General features: G+C 44.6%; 1 protein-coding gene across 4 annotated transcripts in view; it reads right to left on the reverse strand.

The window, feature by feature from the left end:
- The window catches only part of TPK1 (thiamin pyrophosphokinase 1), a 361,500-nt gene that overhangs the window by 169,633 nt on the left and 170,993 nt on the right, over positions 1 to 20,874 (reverse strand). For all 4 annotated transcript variants that reach the window (XM_074146493.1, XM_074146492.1, XM_074146494.1 and 1 more), the window contains one exon: positions 10,040 to 10,112. In XM_074146493.1, the coding sequence (XP_074002594.1) occupies positions 10,040 to 10,112 (73 nt within the window). The remainder of the gene's footprint in view (positions 1 to 10,039; positions 10,113 to 20,874) is intronic.

Here is a 20,874-nt window from a genome sequence, read left to right on the forward strand (position 1 = left end):
ACCGTAGCATTGGGGGTTTGGGGATCTTTTTCTTGGTTAATGATGAGGTTTGTGTTCCTGTTGTTCGTAGAATCGTAGAATAGAATCATGGAATGGTTAGAGTTGGAAGGGAACTTAGAGAGCATTGAGTTCCAACCCCCCTGCCCTGGGCAGGGACACCTCCCACCAGACCAGGTTGCTCAAAGCCCCATCCAGCCTGGCCTTGAAAACTCTGGCCTTGCTGGCCAGAGTTGGGCTTTGGCTAGCTAACGGGCTGTCCCACAAGAGAATGAAGCTTACAGATCCCACAGAGCGTTTGGGCTGAACGTGGAGTTTGCAGCGACATTTGATGAGCCGCGAGGTTGCGGGCTCCGCAGCTTCGTTAGAAACTATTCTAATTAGCAGTCCGTAGGCATGGGCACCGAGCTTTGCGCTCCAGGAACAATTTTCTCTTAAATTCTCTAAAAGGAGAAGATGGATGTATAAATCCCACTTACATCTAAAAAGACCTATCATCTGAGTCTTCAACCGCTACTGCCGTATTAAAGCTGTCTCTCCGGTGTGAAGAGGCTTAATCACGAAACAACTCCGTTCAATTCCCTTCTCCAGATTAAGCTGTCATTGTTTAAAACACCTTTTTTTTTTTTTTTTTGTTTTGTTCCTTGCACTGGAAATGGAGTTAATGCAATACATTTCTATTTTTTAAACTTTCCTGTTATTTTCCCCAGCACAGGCTGATAGATCAGAGTAATGACCTCTTTCAGAGATTAACACCAGATTAAATTTTTTAAAACTCTTGGAAGCAACTCAAACCTCTATTGCAATATAGATTCTACCCTTTCCCCTCCTCGGGCCATAACCAATGAAAGGGAGAAATAAATCTCATACTGCAACATAATATTAAGCCGAAATTGGATGCAAGACTGAAATACCACCCGCATAATTTTTGTTATATAGCGCACTGTTTTCTTGCATATTCTACTGCCAGGCAGTTGAGCTTCAGCTAAGGCCCTTCTGAGAAAGAAAGAAAACAACTCGTAACCTGCAAACCGTCATTTCAAACCTAAGCAAAAGAAAGACAAACCACCTCTAATAAAAGTTTGATCTCTTCATTTCTATACACTGTCTCCCAAAGCTCCATAACAAGCAGAAAAATACCGCAAAGGAAAATAGAGTAGCAGTTTTGGTTTTTTTTTTTTTAAGGAATGAGAACTTGGTCAAATTGCATTCTCTATCCTTCTAGATAAATTAGGACTTGACTCAGGTCCTAATAAACATACACAGTGACTCTTAATGACCTCAAAAACTTGCTGAATCTCAACGATACTATATTGATCTTACAACACAAGTAGGACCTTGCTGTTTCTTCAGGAAACAGGAGTGATGTGCAACTCCAGGACATAACACAAAGAACGCACATCACTTAAAAAAACGCAGGGCTATATAACTGAATTTGTGGGGTTGTTTGCTTTTTTTTTTTTTCCCCCACAAATCTCATCTGCATTTAAACAGATATATTGTTTTCTGGAAACCGCTACCTTGGTGAAAGCGTAAAGAGCGATATTAAGAACTAGACAGAGGTTTTGTTTTTCACCAGCACATAAGAACAGCACTGAATAAGCCCAGAGTCCCAAAATCCTTCCCTTTATGGAAGATTCTTTTCAACAGGACTTTCCAGCCATTTTATACATATTAACTCATCCAGACACAAAATACCTGTACATAATTTCAGGCCGTAAATTTGATGGCATATGCAATATTCCATTGGTTTAGCTGTGCACGCACAGGTACCTACAAAGATGCTACGTGCAATCATACTAATACAACCACAGCGGGAGTGAAAAGGTGGTGGAAGTGGGTTCATCCACTCTTCATGCCAATATAGAAATTCAGGAGAATCAAACACACCTATCAAAAGTCAAGCTCAAAACCAAAATCCAAAAGGCAGATACTTTCCCCAGTAAACACTTCAACTGGGGAACATTCTGCCACAGGCTTTTTGTGGACACCTGCAGTCTCACCTACATAGTTTGAAGAAAAGTGTGTAAATTAATCTGGGGGAAAAAAACATCAATCTATGAAGCAACTAAACACAAAGATACCACCTCTGACTTAGGAAATCTTTAAGCATTATTATATTACTGGGAAATGAAAAAGCACATCAAAGAAGCATCACTATGTATGAACATGCTTTCCAAGGTATTCTGCACCGGCCCAATGGAGACCAGATACCGGTCAAATGAACCCAGTCTGACCCGGTGCGACTGTCTGCCATGTTCACCTTTACAAAAGCGCCACCGAGCACAGTACCTCTTACACATTTCTGACATTTCTGGAATATTACATTACTTTCATTTGGCGTGAATAAGAAACGTACACAACCCGAATCACCCACACAGCTCACTTGGAAACATGATCTTGACAAGATCTCTGATCTCTGACATACTATTCAAGAATGGAACCATTTTATGAAAGCTCCCCTTGAGTGAGCTTGAGTAAGAAATACAGAAAGCTTCCAGTCCAAAATCCTAAATGGCATAAACAGTCATATACAGTTTGAACTACTAATAACAGGACCATCCTGTAACACCCTATAAATCATTTTAACTTGATGAACCCCTACCTGTATTAAGATGCTGATACTCTTTCAATGAATGTACATCAGAAGACAAAAATGCCAATGTGTCCAGTTTTGGGCCCCTCACCACAAAAAAGACATTGAGGGGCTGGAGCGGGTCCAGAGAAGGGCAACGGAGCTGGTGAGGGGTCTGGAGAACAAGTCTTGTGAGGAGAGGCTGAGGGAGCTGGGGGTGTTCAGCCTGGAGAAAAGGAGGCTGAGGGGAGACCTTCTCGCTCTCTCCAACTCCCTGAAAGGAGGCTGTAGCCAGGGGGGGTCGGTCTCTTCTCCCAAGTCCCAGGCGATGGGACAAGAGGAAACGGCCTCAAGTTGCACCAGGGGAGGTTCAGATTGGAGATTAGGAAAAGTTTTGGCACGGGAAGGGTTCTTAAGCCTTGGAATGGGCTGTCCGGGGAAGGGGTTGAGGCCCCATCCCTGGAGGGATTTAAAAGCCGGGTTGCCATAGTGCTTAGAGACATGGTTTAGTGATGGTTTTTATCAGAGCTGGGTTGATGGTTGGACTAGATGATCTTAAAGGTCCCTTCCCACCTAGACAATTCTATGATTCTAAGTGCAGGCAGCACCGGGCACCCTCAACACATCAGAAGCTGAACTGAGGTAGGCACAGGGCTTTTTACAGTTGTCAGAGATGTCTTCAGCAGGACACATAAACCAAGGGATTGCCTGAAAGCTTAAGTGGTGATTGTCAAGTAGACTGAACTGTTTCACATCCACCCACACAACTTTTGCAGCTCCTTCTGAAATCTTAAAACCTCTCACAAAGGAATCAGACCCTAAAATCATAGAATGGTCAGAGTTGGAAGGGACCTTAAAGATCATGGAGTTCCAACCCCCTGCCATGGGCAGGGACACCTCCACTAGAGCAGGTTGCTCAAAGCCCCGTCCAACCTGGCCTTGAACATATGTTTTCTTAGAAAAATGTTCACTGCCTGTGAAAATGAGCAGCTCTATGGGGTTTAAAAAATAAAGAATGCTTTAAATGAGTCAAACTTCTTAATATTTACGGTCTCATCCTGTATTAAAAGTTAGTTTTAGAAAAAGTACTAACATATAGGGATAAAAGGCAAATTAAAATAGTCACAGGAAAACTCAGTGGTTTGCTGTACGTATTTAAATTATAATAATATAACTGAGAGAAGCCAATTAACGTTGTGACTTCCCAAAATTTTTAAAAATGTTGTCCTCAGAAAGCAAGCAGAGAATAAGAGACTCAAACATGCAGTTTAGCAAGAAAGTTTAGAAGTTAGAGATATACAAGCTCTACCTCACTACTACAAATACATTTTGTAAATCTAATTATAGGTGCATCATCGTAGAACAAAAAGACAATACCCACACCGTACCTATTAAGCATTTCTACAGCCCCGATAACCATTAAACCCTGGAAATGTAATAGAAAAAGGAAAGGGAAAGCGCTACAGCTGCAGAACTGCCTGCGAAAATGAGCAGCTCTATGGGGTTTAAAAAGAAAAGAGACTAGGAAAAAACAGCGGACTTGTAAATAAGTTCATAGCATTTGGTTACAGATCCGAGGCAGAGCCTACCAAGTCTACAGGAGCCTTTTAAAGCACATGGAAGTTTACTTAGGGGAAAAGCCCAATAGGATTTTTAATAAATAGCACAATCAGGATTTCAAAGAGCACTGGATTCAACCTTCTGCTTCCAGGAGCAAGCACAGCCTTGGTATCACTTTAGATAATGTCTTTGGTCTCAAAACGGCAGAAACTGAGCCTCGTTTGAGGCATAACAATACAAACGGCTTCTTTAAGTTCAAAGTAATATTCAAAAGGTTTCAGTAACAGAAACTTTGAGTTAAAACAAGAGCCAGATGAAACTGCAGTGACAGAAATATCACCACAAGCCCTCCCTGCTTCGTGCAGTGTCACTTCAGGCTCCGCAGAGGAAGGCTGACACCGCATCTATTATGGGATCATACGAACGTTGCATATTTACCGTCAAAGTACAAAACCACTTCTCGATATCCGTTTTAACAATGACAGCAAATATACAGAATAAAGAATATTGAATTGTTACTCTTTATCCTTTGTTTATAGTGCAACATGTTTTAAAAAGGAAAATCTGAACATGAGATTCCATTCCCAGTTGTGCTGCAGTTTTATCCAGTTTTAATGTTATTTAGCTCTTTAAGAAATGGGAGAAATCATCAGTAATTTTTTAATATAAAGAATAAAAGACTACAAGTACCTACTTGACAAGCCAATGAGGCAAAACCAGGACTGCGGCAAATAACAAGTAAAGCTGAATAACCTACGACGCGTGCTTGCTTATTATCTACAAGAGCATCACATGCCTAACCCATCACTTACACATCCCACTCAGAAGCCTATTATATGATTACTTTCCAACGCAACTGAAAATACAGTTCTTTTGCCTTTAGATCTCTTCCCTAACCGTGGCATGCCACACCTAACGGAGATAAAATGGATTAGGAAACAATTCTTCACAGTAAGAGTGGTCAGACACTGGAAGAGGCTGCCCAGGGAGGGGGTTGAGTCACCATCCCTGGATGTGTTTAAGAGCTGTTTAGATGTGGTGTTGGGGGATATGGTGTAGGGGAGAACTTTGTAGAGTGGGGTAGATGGTTGGACTCGATGATCCCAAGGGTCTCTTCCAACCTACATGATTCTATGATTTATTTGCTTCACGCCTATGAACTTTATTTAAATAAGGTTCCCCAACACGATGCCTAGAACCCTCCTTAAGGGAAAATGGAATATTTGTCATGTAATCCTTGCTCAATTAAAAACATTAGAGGAACTGGCTTAAAGATATCCCTTCCAGTAGACCCTCTTTGGCTTCAGCAATCTCTATGTCCTGTTTCCTTTAATGGCACATATCCACTTTTGCTTTCATCACTGAAATGAGGTAGAAAACCTCTAAGTTCAGTAGCAACATCCCGGCACGAAGCTGGCAGGATGGAGGAGTCAAGTCTGTCGTTGTTTCGCGACGATGATGTAACTCCTTACAGACAACACTTTACAGAACCGTAATTACTTTCACACACTGAGTTTAATACTCCCCTTTCTTACCCAGCACTACACGAGGCTGTTTGACACAAACACTTGTAAATGGGTATTTTTTATAACTCAGTCGTTAACATCCATAAGCTTTGCCATGAAAAAGTAACATCAGTGGTGTGCTATCTCCAGATTGATCCAAAGTCATGTTCTGTCAATATGAGTAGCTTTCATTAAAATAAAAACAAAAAGGAAAAAAAAAAGATCACTTTGGCACTCTGTGGTTGTAATGTAAAACTTAAGAGAACTACAAAGCATGTTTATACAAACCACAGGCAAACTTACCTTCAGCTTCACAAAGGAAAAAAAAAAAAAAAATCACTTTAACTCCTAGTATAAATTAAATCATTACAATTGAAATACCAAAGGAACCTCCAGCTCCTTCAGAACCGCTTGACCTTCAACTGGCAGATGAATCTACAGCTATCAAGTCATTATTCCAGCGATGGAAAAGCTGGCATGACTTTTCCCACCTTTCCCTGTACATCATACTTCAAGGCAGATGGGAATGCAGAGGGCAAATACCTCTCAGCACTTGCTGCTTCCTTCACTTTCCTCCGTATTCACTCCACGCATGTGATAGTTCCTCCTTTCTGCTGGCCATAATGAATTAGTGGGTTACATACTTAAGGGCTACAAAGATGATGAGGGGCCTGGAGCATCTCTCTTAGGAGGAAAGGCTGGAGCACTGGGTCCAGTTCTGGGCTCCCCAGTTCAAGAAGGACAGGGAACTGCTGGAGAGGGGACAGCAGAGGGCTACAAAGATCATGAGGGGCCTGGAGCATCTCTCTGATGAGGAAAGGCTGAGGGACTTGGGTCTCTTTAGTCTGGAGAAGAGAAGGCTGAGGGGGGATCTGATCAACACCTATAAATACTTAAAGGGTGGGTGTCAGGAGGATGGGGCCAGTCTTTTTTCAGTGGTGCCCAGGGACAGGACAAGAGGGAACGGGCACAAACTGGAACATAAGTTCCATCTAAGCATGAGGAGGAACTTCTTTCCTGTGAGGGTGGCAGAGCCCTGGAAGAGGCTGCCCAGAGAGGTGGTGGAGTCTCCTTCTCTGGAGACATTCCAAACCCACCTGGACACGTTCCTGTGCAACCTGCTCTGGGTGGACCTGCTTTGGCAGGGGGTTGGACTAGATGATCTCCAGAGGTCCCTTCCAACCCCATATCACTCTGTGATTCTGTGACAGTTGGGGAGGGACTCTTTATCAGGGAGTGGAGCGATAGGACAAGGGGTAATGCCTTTAAACTGAAAGAGGGGAGATTTAGATTAGATAGCAGGAAGAAATTCTTTGCTGTGAGGGTGGTGGGACACTGGAACAGGTTGCCCAGAGAAGCTGTGAATGCCCCATCCCTGGAGGGGTTCAAGGCCAGGCTGGATGGGGCTTTGAGCAACCTGGTCTGGTGGGAGGTGTCCCTGCCCAGGGCAGGGGGTTGGAACTCAATGGTCTTTAAGGTTCCTCCCAACTTTACCCATTCCATGATTCTATGACCCTGCATGTACAAATGGGAGGGTATTTCCTTGCAGGTCACAGTAACGGTACAGCCCGACAGCAGAGCTCTTGCCTTTGAAGGTAAGCACCTTCAAAAAGCACCACCTTTCCTTTTTGTATTATTTGGGAATAAGCTACGTTAGGTATACATGGAAAAAAGCAAGGGGCATCAAGGCATGAAAATCTACACCACAGTATAAAATACTGTCCATAGAAAGCGTGATTTTGGAAGAAGGTAAAGCTATAGCTACAGTGTAAGTCACCACTAACCCTGGCCTGGCAGCAGCTCAAGACAAGCGCACGTGACGGGAAAATTCAGGCAGGGCTGTCTGCTGCCTGGCGGAATGGGAAAGGTGGCTTGGCAGTCAGCAGGAGCAGAAACGTTAAGAATGCTGAAGACCGAATGCTCACCTAGACACACATTTCAAAGGAAAAATAAATATTTTGTTGCCTGACGGTAACACGCTCGACTTCAGAAAAGCCCAGCTAACTAATGACATTCTCGGTACTAACTTGGGCACATGGAAGTGGAGCGGTATCACGGTGCGCGTACGTGCTTTCACGTAATTCTGGTTCAGGCTTTCCATTTGAGCAAGGGTGACTGTTCGGAAGCAAGGTGAAGGAGTGCTTTGGAGAGGGAGAAAGGAGAGCACGGGAAGCAACCCTGACTGACAAGGTGACGCTGTACTTCCCTGGAGTCAATAGCGCCACATCAATCTACTCGCCTCAAGTTCTCTCACCGCCTGTTTTAAGCGGCCCTAACCTATTTTGGGTCATCAACATAAACATTTCCAAATGACAGCAACTTTGGAAATTGCCTGGGCTACAGAAGGTGCTTTACTGGACAGGTTACTTTACAAGAAAAGAAGCACATACCTTTCTCCAAATTCTGTGTTTCATTCTAATTTTTGCTCAAGGCCTCCTTAGACACCCACACAGATTTACCGTTCTAATTTCCTGGCTACAGAAGTTTAATTTTAAAATGCGAAAGGACTTTTTTCCCCACCACGTACACCCAAACTTAAAATCCTGAAGTCAAACTGCTTTTTCCAAGAGTCATGTCTGAGGACCCCAGGCGAGGATTCTGCAGGCTACATCACGCTCTTCGTCGCACCTTCACAGTCGTGATGAAATACCACTTCCCTTCCGGCCTGTCAGCACAGCACCTGCGTGGGTATCCGAGCTCTGCGTGAAGCTCAATGATTGGCTACGTGTCCATGGAAAAGATGGAAAACTGACCATCAACAGTCAGCTACAACGGAGCTGACAAAAGGGATGCTACAGCCGTGAAAAAGTGTGACACCAGTTTAGCTTAGCTTATCCCTTTCCGTATCCTACCATATTCTTCCCCCTCTTACCTCTTCCATCTCTTCTCTCTCTCTGTTGAACAAACCTTAACCTACATTCTTTGGTAGGTCTCACCTACCTACCCAACCTGCAGTTTATATACGCATTAATACCAATGTCCACGCCAAATAAAGCGGCGCATTTTGTGATTTCCCCATTTACTCACAGATGATGAATTTCCAGTCTGTAATGAACTGCATTAGTCCAAAGCTTTTAATTTTGCTGCCCAGGGAAGGGGTTGAGGCACCATCCCTGGACGTATTTAAAAGATGGGTTGACGTAGCGCTTAGAGACATGGTTTAGTGATGTGGGTGTGTTTGGGGTTTTTTGTTTGTTTTGGGGGGTTTTTTCAGGGTTAGGTTGATGGTTGGACTAGATGATCTTAAAGGTCCCTTCCAACCTAGACAATTCTATGATTTTATTTTCAGTCTCTAAGCTGTAACCTAAAGATTCCCGAGCGTTTTGCTTGAGCGGTTCTCCCAAGAGGGACTGCCATCACACACTTCTCCCTTCTAAACAACGAAGCAGAATATGGACACCACCACCACCACCCCCCCGATCAGTGCTCAGCGAAGGACTGAAACCCAGTCCTACACTCCCCTACAGCTCTCCCCTTACAGCTTTAAACCTTTTGTCCTAACCAGGGAAGATTTTAGGCAAATTTTGTCCTCACGCATTGAATTAGCAGCAGACGTATCGGAGACCTCTAAGCCTCACAGGGATCAAACATTTACTGCTCTTGCAAGTAAGGCAAGCTGGCACACCGAGGCAAACTCTGAATTTACAGAAACCTGCTGTCCAAGATTTGAGTGTAAAGCACAAAAAGCACGAAAGCCTACACAGGCGGGCAGGTGAAGTGTTAAAGGCCAAATAGTCAGCTAAAGGCAGAATTTTAAGCCCTAAGACATAAGAAATGCGACTTTACAATTATGTTGCTCATTGGAAACACGGTGGCTACGCTGGGAATAAATTAATGTATGCAGGGATTTGTCCAGAAACCCATTAGGGAGGGCACTCCCTTAGTGAAGCACAGAAGTAGTCGGAGCGTAATTCAGTGCTTCAGCGGGTGATGAAAGAGTTACAGATGTCTCCATCTGCAGCTTCCTGCTAAAAAAAGGTAAAGTCGTATCATGCAAAAATCACACAGAGAAAAAACTCTCTCTAGCAAGTCTGCGGGTGCCAGCCACGCGGGAATCACGGGAGGTTAAATCTTTAATCGCTCTGTATTTCGCTCGGCGGAAGTCATCGCAGAATTTTTCAGGAAGTTTTATCCCAGTTTCTAGTTGCTATCAATCATCCCCAGCAACACACAACCTGTTCCTTGAGCCGGTGCTACAAAACCTCAGGTCACACGGGACTCGGGCAGTACCGTTTGCTTTAAGCATTAGTGCAGCGCCAGGCAGAGCTTGGAAGGTGCTTCACAACTGACGCCTCAAGGAAACCAATGGAGCCAGAATCACTTAATGACCAAGGAGGGCACTAATGGGTTGGATCCTACAACGCTCTAACACACACAAAGCCACGGAAGAGATTTAATTTACCTTGACCTTGTAGTACTCCTTGACTTCAGGCCGAATGGAATCAAAATCACCGGAGATGTAATCGGGCAAGAAGCTGAAAGGAAAGCAATGAGCAGTGAGATGAAAAATTAATCCATCTTACTACATTTAATATTTATTTTCTCAAGAACACTAAGGGTACAAGCATTAATCCCTCAAGGGAATAGGAGTTACTTAAAAGCATGTTAAAACAAGAATTGATATGAGGTGATGCAAAATAAGGTAACAGACGAACTGTAGAACTGTGTAAAATCTAGCGTCCCTTCTGTGCGGAGGGAGCTACACGTTGCTCAGATACTTCTACATCTCCCTGGGCCACGACGGCACGACTCACACCTGCATGGTTCCAGAAAGACAATCCTCAAATAACTTTCAAAAGTATCATTCAGTCAGCAAAGTATTTGAAAAAAACCGTATCTGAGTGCTGTACATCAAGCCTCAGAGGATATCGTTTGCCAGAAGATGATGATGATGCTTCTTGGACAGCTGGTACGCCACAAATGTTCCAAAGATGGGTATTTTAGTTCTTACTGATGTCATCCCGTTTCTGCTCTTCTCCTCGATTATTAAAAATACTCCCCCCAAAATACGGAAGCCAAATGCTCAATGGACGTACACAATACGTGTGAACTTGATTTCAAATCCCAGCCATCATTTGGAGAGTGATACTGCGGCAACACACCTAGAAATTGTAATATTGTGATATTTATCTCAACTTGCTTCTTGTTTTTTAACTGCAGAATGCTTAAAAATACTTAGTGTATAAATTCTTATCAAATTCGTCATGAAACTTCAACTGTGCTATAGAAAGAACAGTTTAAGAATATTTTGGGAAAAAAAAAGAAAACAACCACAAAAAAATACAGCTTTCCATCATGCGCAATTTGTGGACTTTTAAGCAGCAGCAAAGATGACAGGTGCCACTGTTTCAACAGATAAAGCTGGACTGAGTTTTGAAATTAAAGCTGCGATTCCGGTGTTTTCTAATGAATTAAACACATAGCTCCTCTTCTCCAGGGCTACCACCCCTGAGGAGGGGTATGAGAGTCCATGAGCAGATTAGCTTACAGCTCAAGCTGAGCTACGAAGAATCGGGCAAAGCACAGCTGGACATGTTTTTCTTCCACGTGATTTTAGAAGAACGCGGCGGGTTCTACAAAACTCCCCACCATCGGTAAAACTTATAAAAATCTCACGGTCTGGCTCTGTTCAAAGATTTCAAAAGAGATGCATGGGCACTGGCCACCGCTTTTCTTTGAAAACTGAAAGCTGCTTCAGCAGAAGCTGGGAAGTAGAGTTCACAGATCTTCATGGTTGGAAAGGACCTTTGAGATCACTGAGTCCAACCACACACACACGAAAGACCCCCTCAACCTTGGCCACTAGATCATGCCCTGAAGTGCCACGTCTACACGTTTCCTAAATACCTCCAGGGATGGTGACTCCACCACCTCCCTGGGCAGGCTGTTCCAGTGCCTGGCCACCCTCTCAGTAAAGTCATTCTTCCCAATATCTAATCTAAACCTCCCCTGCCCCAACTTCAGACCATTTCCTCTGGTCCTGCCATTATTCCCTTGGGAGAAGAGGCCAACACCCACCTCTCTACGACCTCCTTTCAGGGAGCTGTAGAGGGCAATGAGGTCCCCCCTCAGCCTCCTCTTCTCCAAACTAAACATGCCCGGTTCCCTCAGCCTCTCCTCATATGACTTGTTCTCCAGACCCCTCACCAGCCTGGTGGCTCTCCTCTGGACACGCTCCAGCAGCTCCATGTCCTTCCTGTAGTGAGGGGCCCAGAACTGGACACAGCTCTCGAGGTGAGGCCGGTTGTTGGGAGTTAGTTCACACGCAGCCATGGCCTTTCAAATGCGCTGCTCTCTGCTACGACTAAGGCTCTTATAAAAGGATTCCTTCTAAAAATAATCTCTCCAGAAGTGGTGCTCCCACACGCGCAGCAGGGGGGAAAGGCAGTCCCTTCTGCACCGGGTTTTACCGAGGACACAGACACCAACCAGAAGAAACGCAAATGCTTCAGTGCCCAAGTCAGTACAGTTCAAAGCCAGCAAAATCTACACACAAAATTAGATTTCAGCGCAGAAACTGACCTTTTCAACGTACAAACAAAATCCCACATTTTCAAAATTTAAATTTCAAATTGCCTCCTTTTTACCTTTCCACAAGTTTCCCTATGAAATACTTCCTGAATACAACAAGACGAAAAAAAAAACCTGCAGGCAATCTCTTTCCATTTGTTATTTTCCTTTCAGTTTCTCCTGTTTGAAACAAAGCCATTAGAAGTCAACTCACTCTAGGCTTTCCACTTGCGTCTCCAAATACAAGCCCTGGATGTCTCCTGTCTCAGCAGGTTGGGCAGGAAGAACAACAGCCAGTTGCCATGGAAAGTCAACCTGGTGTGACACCCAAACCCATGCTGAGGACAAAGCCCATGTCTTAATCATAGAATCATCCAGGTTGGAAGAGACCCTTGGGATCATCGAGTCCAACCATCTACCCTACTCTACAAAGTTCTTCCCTATATCATATCCCCCAACACCACATCTAAACGACTCTTAAACATATCCAGGGATGGTGACTCAACCACCTCCCTGGGCAGCCTGTTCCAATGCCCGACCACTCTTTCTGTGAAAAATTCTTTCCTAATGTTCAGTCTAAACCTACCCTGCTGGAGCTTGAAGCCGTTCCCTCTTGGTCTGTCATTAATTACCTGTGAGAAGAGACCAGCACCAACCTCTCTACAGTGTCCTTTCAAGTAGTTACAGAGAGTGATGAGGTCTCCCCTCAGCCTCCTCTTCCTCATACTAAACAGTCCCAGCTCCTTCAACCGCTCTTCATAGGATTTATTCTCCAGGCCCTTCACCAGCTTCGTTGCCCTCCTCTGCACCCGCTCCAGCACCTCGATATCTCTCTTGGATTGAGGTGCCCAAAACTGGACACGATACTCCAGGTGTGGCCTCACCAGTGCTGAGTACAGGGGCACAATCACCTCCCTACTTCTGCTGGTCACGCTATTTCTAATACAAGCCAGGATGCCGTTGGCTTTCTTGGCCACCTGGGCACACTGCCGGCTCGTATTCAGCCGCTTGTCAATTAGAACCCCCAGGTCTCTTTCTTCCAGGCAGCTTTCCAGCCACACTTCCCCAAGCCTGTAGCAATGCACGGGGTTGTTGTGGCCCAAGTGCAGAACCTGGCACTTGCCCTTGTTGAAACTCATGCCATTGATCTTGTCCCAATGATCCAATCTCTCTAGGTCTCTCTGTAGAGCTTCCCTATCCTCCTGGGAATCAACACTCCTGCTTAACTTGGTGTCATCTGCGAACTTGCTGATGATACACCCTATGTCCTTGTCAAGATCATCAATAAAGACATTAAACAGAAATGGTCCTAACACTGAGCCCTGAGGCACACCACTTGTGACCGGCCGCCAGCTGGATTTAAATCCATTGAGCACCACTGAAGGTTGTTTATCTTACTGAAATGTGGCACGTAAATCCGAAAGTGTCTTTGCCATTTTGTTCTCTACATACCTACACAGACTGCAGTGCTTTTAAGTAATCACTCATTTCTCCCGAGAGCTTCAAGAGGCGTAACTGGGAGCAGAATTTGCCAAAAAGATTATCTTCTCTGTATCAAACGCTTCTTCACAGCTTTTGCTCTCACCCCAAGTAAAACCATTTCCATGACACAAGTTAGCTGGAGTTCTGTCTGAATTTTTACGAGCAAAAGACACAAGAAATTGGGTTGCACCTCCCACCTGCTCCGTCAGGGCCTGTGGGAGTCTCCTCTGCCAGGAAGCACTACGTCTATTTTCAAAACATCCTCTCTAAACGGTTCACCTACGGCCATCTCAAAGCCAGACATGACTAACGGAGGGTAAGGAGCTTCAAAGCTCCTTTGGCTGGGAGCTTCAAAGCATCAAAAAGTGTAAGCCTTGCATTAATGAACGCAGCCTTTTCCTAGAATAGCATCAGTTCTTTATCCTTCTCTTCTCCTTCCCTTCAACAAACACCAGAAAAGAAGAAAAATACATAAAGACGCTCTTGATGAATTAAAAAAAATTTTCTCTTGCACCGTTTGCTTCACAAACACAAAACATGTCAGCTTTATCTTCGGAGGATGGCTGCTCTTCGTAATCCATGGCCTACGCAAAGCCGACAAAAACAAGCCAACCTTCAGCCACGAGTCAAAAGCTGCGTTTGACTCGGTCCTCTTGAGATCTGCCAAACAAGTTGCCTGATTCCAGTGAGCAGAATTTAGTCAAAGGTCTGCTCTTCTCCAATCAACATGAGCGAAGAAGAGCGTGGAGAATTGTCCTAGACTGACTAACCTCAGAGAAGGTCAGCACTGGTTGACATAGAAAAAGGGGAAATAGTTGAGATATATAGATATTGAAAAAAAACCCATACTAAAGTAACATAAGAATATTTTGTAATAACTGGTTTTCACCTGATTGCTTTGGTATCCTTTTGTATTTATTCCAGAGCACAGAATAGTCCAGGAGAAGAGGCTCTGGAGAATCTCATATCAAGCTTACTGCTATGTGAGGGGAAGAAATTATGTCAGGAAAAAAAGGAACAAGGCAGGCCCCTCCATAAAATTAAAAATAGCAGCCCTTATTTAAAGTAGGGATTAAAATCAGGTATTATATTCGTCTAACCCATGCTTTCCTACCCTCTGACCTCAAATTCATGAATAATTCTTATTCTGTAGCGTAATTGTATTGAAGATGACATATTTCGGTGACATATATGGCACATATCCTTTACTGGAGGAGGTTATCTTTTTGCCCATGATGGCAAAAGATGTCTTTAATTCCTTTTCAGAGTGCAATTTAAAATTTTAATTTCTAAACAGTCCAGATGACGCAGCCTACTGAATTTCAGAACCGTGTTTTACTACTCTCATTAGCTATTAATTATCACTATGCAAATAAGGTCATGACCAGCTCGACTGCCTTGATTCTCTGCTGCTATATGCTGACATTTGTCAATAGTGACTCAACTCCATGACCCTAACAGGACTGAAAGTATCAAAATCATGAGATCAGCATAGTCCACCAAGCCTTTTCTAGAGCTTTCAAGCAGCATAACACCAGGAACTGAGCAACAGAAAAACCCCTCAGAGGCTTTGGGCCAGCCAGTTTTTCTTTCTTTTCACTCTTCATTCTCTTCCCTTTGTGTGGAGGTTGGGTTTTTTTGGTTTGGTTTTCTTTTGTTTGATTGGGTATTTTTCTGTTCTCATCAGGGCATTTCAGAGCCATAAGGCATCCATCTAAAATGAGTGTGGAGTCAGGAGGACCAGGAGACTGGTCACAGCAGACTGCTTATTTTTCATGTATTTAACTTAAAACAACAACCAACCAACCAACCACAACAACAACAAAAACAACAAAACCAAAAAACCCCAAACCAAAACCACAGAGTTTCAATATCACAGAATGATATGGGGTTGGAAGGGACCTCTGGAGATCATCTAGTCCAACCCCCTGCCAAAGCAGGTCCACCCAGAGCAGGTTGCACAGGAACGTGTCCAGGCGGGTTTGGAATGTCTCCAGAGAAGGAGACTCCACCACCTCTCTGGGCAGCCTCTTCCAGGGCTCTTCCACTCTCACAGGAAAGAAGTTCCTCCTCATGTTTAGATGGAACTCCTTATGTTCAAGTTTGTGCCTGTTCATTCAAATATGAAACCTTTAAAGGTTTAGCTAGCTTATCAAGAAAAAAAATGCACTTTTTCTCAGAAGTTTTGAGATGGATCCCGGCTAGGGGATTTATCCAAGCTGGATAAAGGCTGAATGTTGACTGAACAGTTTTATGGACTCCCAGGATACTGGGCTGGAGAGCAGGAAAAAAAGATTCCAGCAAGTTTGCATTAGTTTCAAGATATATTAATGAAATTTTAGCCACCAGTACCAACAGTAATCGACTCTTCCCATAGACAGAGATTACAAACTAAAGAGAAGCTACGAAAACTCTGAGGTTCTCACGCTAAGTAAGTATGACTCTGCCTTCTGCCTCCAAGGAAGCCACCTAACAGACACAGCTTAATTCAAGAAGCAGTTTTAATTTAAAGTATTCAGCACTAATGAACAGCATGTTAAATTTAAGCCATCAGAATACTTGGTTCTTTATTCACTCACTTTAAGAATTCATTGTGGAGTGGTAAATATGCCTTTTTATGCAATTATGAAAAAGGAAAAAAAAAACCCACCACATCACATTTTAGCAGTTTAGAATAAAAAAAATAAAATGTGCTGCCTCCTTAAATAAATGGTTCTGGCATAACTGTTCAGTTCTATTATTAATTCAAAGTTACAGTTTCCTAGTACTATTGACTTTTCTTGTGATGTAGCTCCTTTAGCACATAATTGTCTGCAATTAACCTTTTCTAAACAAATGTTAACATCAGAGACATGAACATTTAAAGGCGGTATCCGCGGTACCCTTTGCTTCCTTCACTTACAGCACAGAACACAGTCCCACACAGACAAGCCGTACGTGTCCCAGCTGTATCATTCCAGGGCACAGAGTGGGTTCCCTATGCTTTTTTTCCAGTACTAAAAAAAAAAAATTTCAAAACCTTTTACCCAAGACTAACGGCCACACACAAGCTACTTCCCAGCAGAAAAAAATACACTGGAGACAAAATGCTGCAGACTTCACATGAAGTCAAGTCATTAAAGCCAGTTTTGACTTTCAGAAGCATCTAGTAGTTGGATACACAGAAGATAAAGCACTCTAGTATTACTTCAGGATAAATATTAAAATCGCAGTTTAACCAAAAAAACCCAACAAATAAGAATTAATGCCCCGAAGTCTACACTTGCTGACTGTTAAGATGCACTTTGAGCTTGCCCTCCTGACTGTCGGTCTTGGCTGGAAGGGTGAGTGAGGGCTGTTCTCATCACAAAGGTGTTAAGTCTGTTCAAATCTGTCAAAAGTATCCTGTTAACTGCTGTGAAGATCAAAGTGTCTTTTTAACTCCCAGAGACAGGTACAGCACAAGTAGATGCCATTTATATTTTGTCTCAGAGCAGCATACTCGGATGCCCCATCTAGCTGTACAGAGGCGAGTTCCCGGGGAAAAGAGAAATGTCAGATTGCGAGATATATTCAGAATTAATGTCTATTCAGTCTATAAATACCTTCCTGCAAGGTTATCACAAGTAATTACAGAAAACTACATGCTAAAGGAGTTACATCACAAGAAAAGTCACACCTGAAGCTCAGAAGCCAAACACCAAATACCAATACGATTAGTAAAATTCAGACTGACCGTAAGACAGCTTTTTGTTTTGGTTCAGCTTGAACGGATCACACTAAGAATTCCATAACTTATTACTATCATCAGGGCTTTAAAAAACAGCTAAAGAACAGTCCTTACCTCTTCCACCCTCTGCTTCCCAATCAAGACTCTCCTGAAGTCAGCTAGCTTACTCTTCTGACTCCACGGGTCACAGCACGGTCATTTCAATCCACAATATCCATGATATATCACTATATAGTGATCGAGGTGATCATCCCCCTGACTGGTAAGGCCCCACCTCGAGGGCTGTGTCCAGTTTTGGGCCCCTCACCACAAAAAAGACATTGAGGGGCTGGAGCGGGTCCAGAGAAGGGCAACGGAGCTGGTGAGGGGTCTGGAGAACAAGTCTTGTGAGGAGAGGCTGAGGGAGCTGGGGGTGTTCAGCCTGGAGAAAAGGAGGCTGAGGGGAGACCTTCTCGCTCTCTCCAACTCCCTGAAAGGAGGGTGTAGCCAGGGGGGGTCGGTCTCTGCTCCCAAGTCCCAGGCCATGGGACAAGAGGAAACGGCCTCAAGTTGTGCCAGGGGAGGTTCAGATTGGAGATTAGGAAAAATGTTTCCGTGGAAAGGGTTCTTAAGCCTTGGAATGGGCTGCCCAGGGAAGGGGTTGAGGCCCCATCCCTGGAGGGATTTAAAAGCCGGGTTGCCATAGTGCTTAGAGACATGGTTTAGTGATGGTTTTTATCAGAGTTGGGTTGATGGCTGGACTAGGTGATCTTAAAGGTCCTTTCCGACCTGGACAATTCTATGATTCCAATTCCATGCTATAGTATTTGTACGATGGAGGTGCTGACCATGCTGCTGTGCTAGTTGCTGTATGAATTCAGGAAAAAAACCAACAACCAACCAAAAAAACCCCAGTTGCCCATTCCTTCTTCCAAGGCCTTAATAACCCCTAATGTTCATTATGCGATTCCTTACACAGCATAACATTTTGTACATTACATTAAATCCAGATGAGATTTAACAAGCTTTTTCTTTTTTTTCTCTTTTTTTTTTTAAAAAAAAAAGGAGGGGAAGGAGGGCTGTGGAACAGCAACAGTAGTACTGCAGAGCCCAGTTTCACAAAAAAAAGCAAGTGTACGCATCCATCAGGCCGGACACAGCAGATTTGTGTGATCCTGCCAGAATTCTTTACACAGACTGTTACCAAACCTCTGGATTTGATTTCCATTTTGATTTTTAACCACAGAGCTACCTCAGGAAGCTCTGTGGTTAAAAATACTTTGCAATATTTGGCAACCTTGGAGAACAGCCTCTTTTCCCCTTACTTTTTAAAGACCTTAGTGTTAAAGAGCATAAAGGTATTACTTGCAAACGCTATGATTTAAAGAAAAAGATAAAAGTGTGTGAAGATACGAGGGCAATAACGCATTCATTTATGCTTGCCTGGCACGCGGTGTCACCTTGCAAATAATAAAAAAAAAAAAAATCTGAAATAAATTGTAGAACATATTACCCTCAGCTCAAAGTCGTACGCAAAGCACACATCAGGGGGAGATCTTCTGCAGGGGACATGCAACTCGCTCCCGCTATCGTTACCAAAACCCAAGCAGCTACCGCCCTGCCTGGAAACCTCATCCCTCAGTGACAAAGAAAAGTGTTAATGATGGCTACAACTGTTGTATTTTTCTTTTTAAATGTCAATACTTGAAACTGTTCTCCAGTTACAATCAATACAGTACAAAATAAAACGATGCCACAAGATTTAAGAAGTGCTCCCTTTGTTTTTCCTGCTGCCTAACACCCCCCTGTGCTCAGGTGAGTACAAGTACCTGGGGGAAAACCCAGCACACACAGGACAAGAGACTGCTGCCAAGTGCCTGGGGCTCCTTATTACTTAAAAAATGATGTGTTGCTTAAAATAAAGGATGGATGAATGCAATGTGGACAGGCTGGATGGATTCATAGATTGGTCCAGGCCGGAAGGGACCTCCAAAGGTCATCTAGTCCGACCTCCCCGCAGTCAGCAGGGACACCCCCAACTAGACCAGGTTGCCCAGGGCCTCGTCGAGCTTCACCTTGAATATCTCAAGGGAAGGGGCCTCAACCACCTCCCTGGGCAACCTGTTCCAGTGCTCCACCACCCTCATGGTAAAGAACTTTTTCCTAATATCCAATCTAAATCTCCCCTTCTCCAGCTTAAAACCATTGCCCCTCGTCCTGTCACTGCTGGCCTTTGGAAACAGACCCTCCCCAGCCTTCCTGTAGCCCCCCTCAGGTACTGGAAGGCCGCTATGAGGTCTCCCCGGAGCCTCCTTTTCTCCAAGCTGAACAAACCCAGCTCCCTCAGTCTGTCCTCATAGGAGAGGTGCTCCAGCCCCCTGATCATTTTGGTGGCCCTCCTCTGGACCCGCTCCATCAGATCCATGTCCTTTCTATATTGAGGGCTCCAGACCTGCACACAGTGCTCCAGGTGAGGTCTCACCAGAGTAGAGTAAAGTGGCAGAATCACCTCTCTGGATCTGCTGGCAACACTTCTTTTGATGCCGAGGCCAATGGGATGAGGTTCAACAGGGCCAAGTGCCGGGTCCTGCCCTTGGGTCACACCAACCCCCTGCAGCGCTACAGGCTTGGGGCAGAGTGGCTGGAGCTGCCCGGCAGAAAAGGACCTGGGGGTGTTGGTCGACTGTGGGCTGAACACGAGCCAGCAGTGTGCCCAGGTGGCCAAGAAGGCCAACAGCATCCTGGCCTGGGTCAGGAACAGCGTGGTGAGTAGGGCTCGGGAGGTGATGGTCCCCCTGTACTGGGCACTGGGGAGGCCCCACCTCGAGGGCTGTGTCGAGTTTTGGGCCCCTCACCACAAAAAAGACATTGAGGGGCTGGAGCGGGTCCAGAGAAGGGTAACGGAGCTGGTGAGGGGTCTGGAGAAGAAGTGCTATGAGGAGAGGCTGAGGGAACCGGGCATGTTTAGTTTGGAGAAGTAGTTCCTCCTCATGTTGAGATGGAACTTCTTACGTTCAAGTTTGTGTCCATTCCCTCTTGTCCTGTCCCTGGGCACCACTGAAAAAAGACTGGCCCCATCCTCCTGACACCCACCCTTTAAGTATTTATAGGCATTGATCAGATCCCCCCTCAGCCTTCTCTTCTCCAGACTAAAATCCCTCAGACTTTCCTCCTAAGAGAGATGCTCCAGGCCCTTCATCATCTTTGTAGCCCTCTGCTGTACCCTCTCCAGCAGTTCCCTGTCCTTCTTGAACTGGGGAGCCCAGAACTGGACCCAGTGCTCCAGATGGGGCCTCCCCAGGGCAGAGCAGAGGAGGAGGATGACCTCCCTCCACCTGCTGGTCACACTCTTCCTGATGCCCCCCAGGATGCCATTGGCCTTCTTGGCCACAAGGGCACATTGCTGGCTCATGGGCATCCCGTTGTCCACCAGGACTCCCAGGTCTTTTTCCTCAGAGCTGCTCTCCAGCAGGTCAGCCCCCAGCCTGTCCTGGTGTAGTACAGTACCTTAAATATATTAATAAAATTTCTTCAGGTTTTGAGCCCTTATACTGATA

The sequence above is a fragment of the Numenius arquata genome, chromosome 4, assembly GCF_964106895.1.
Source record: "Numenius arquata chromosome 4, bNumArq3.hap1.1, whole genome shotgun sequence".
NCBI lineage: Eukaryota > Metazoa > Chordata > Aves > Charadriiformes > Scolopacidae > Numenius > Numenius arquata.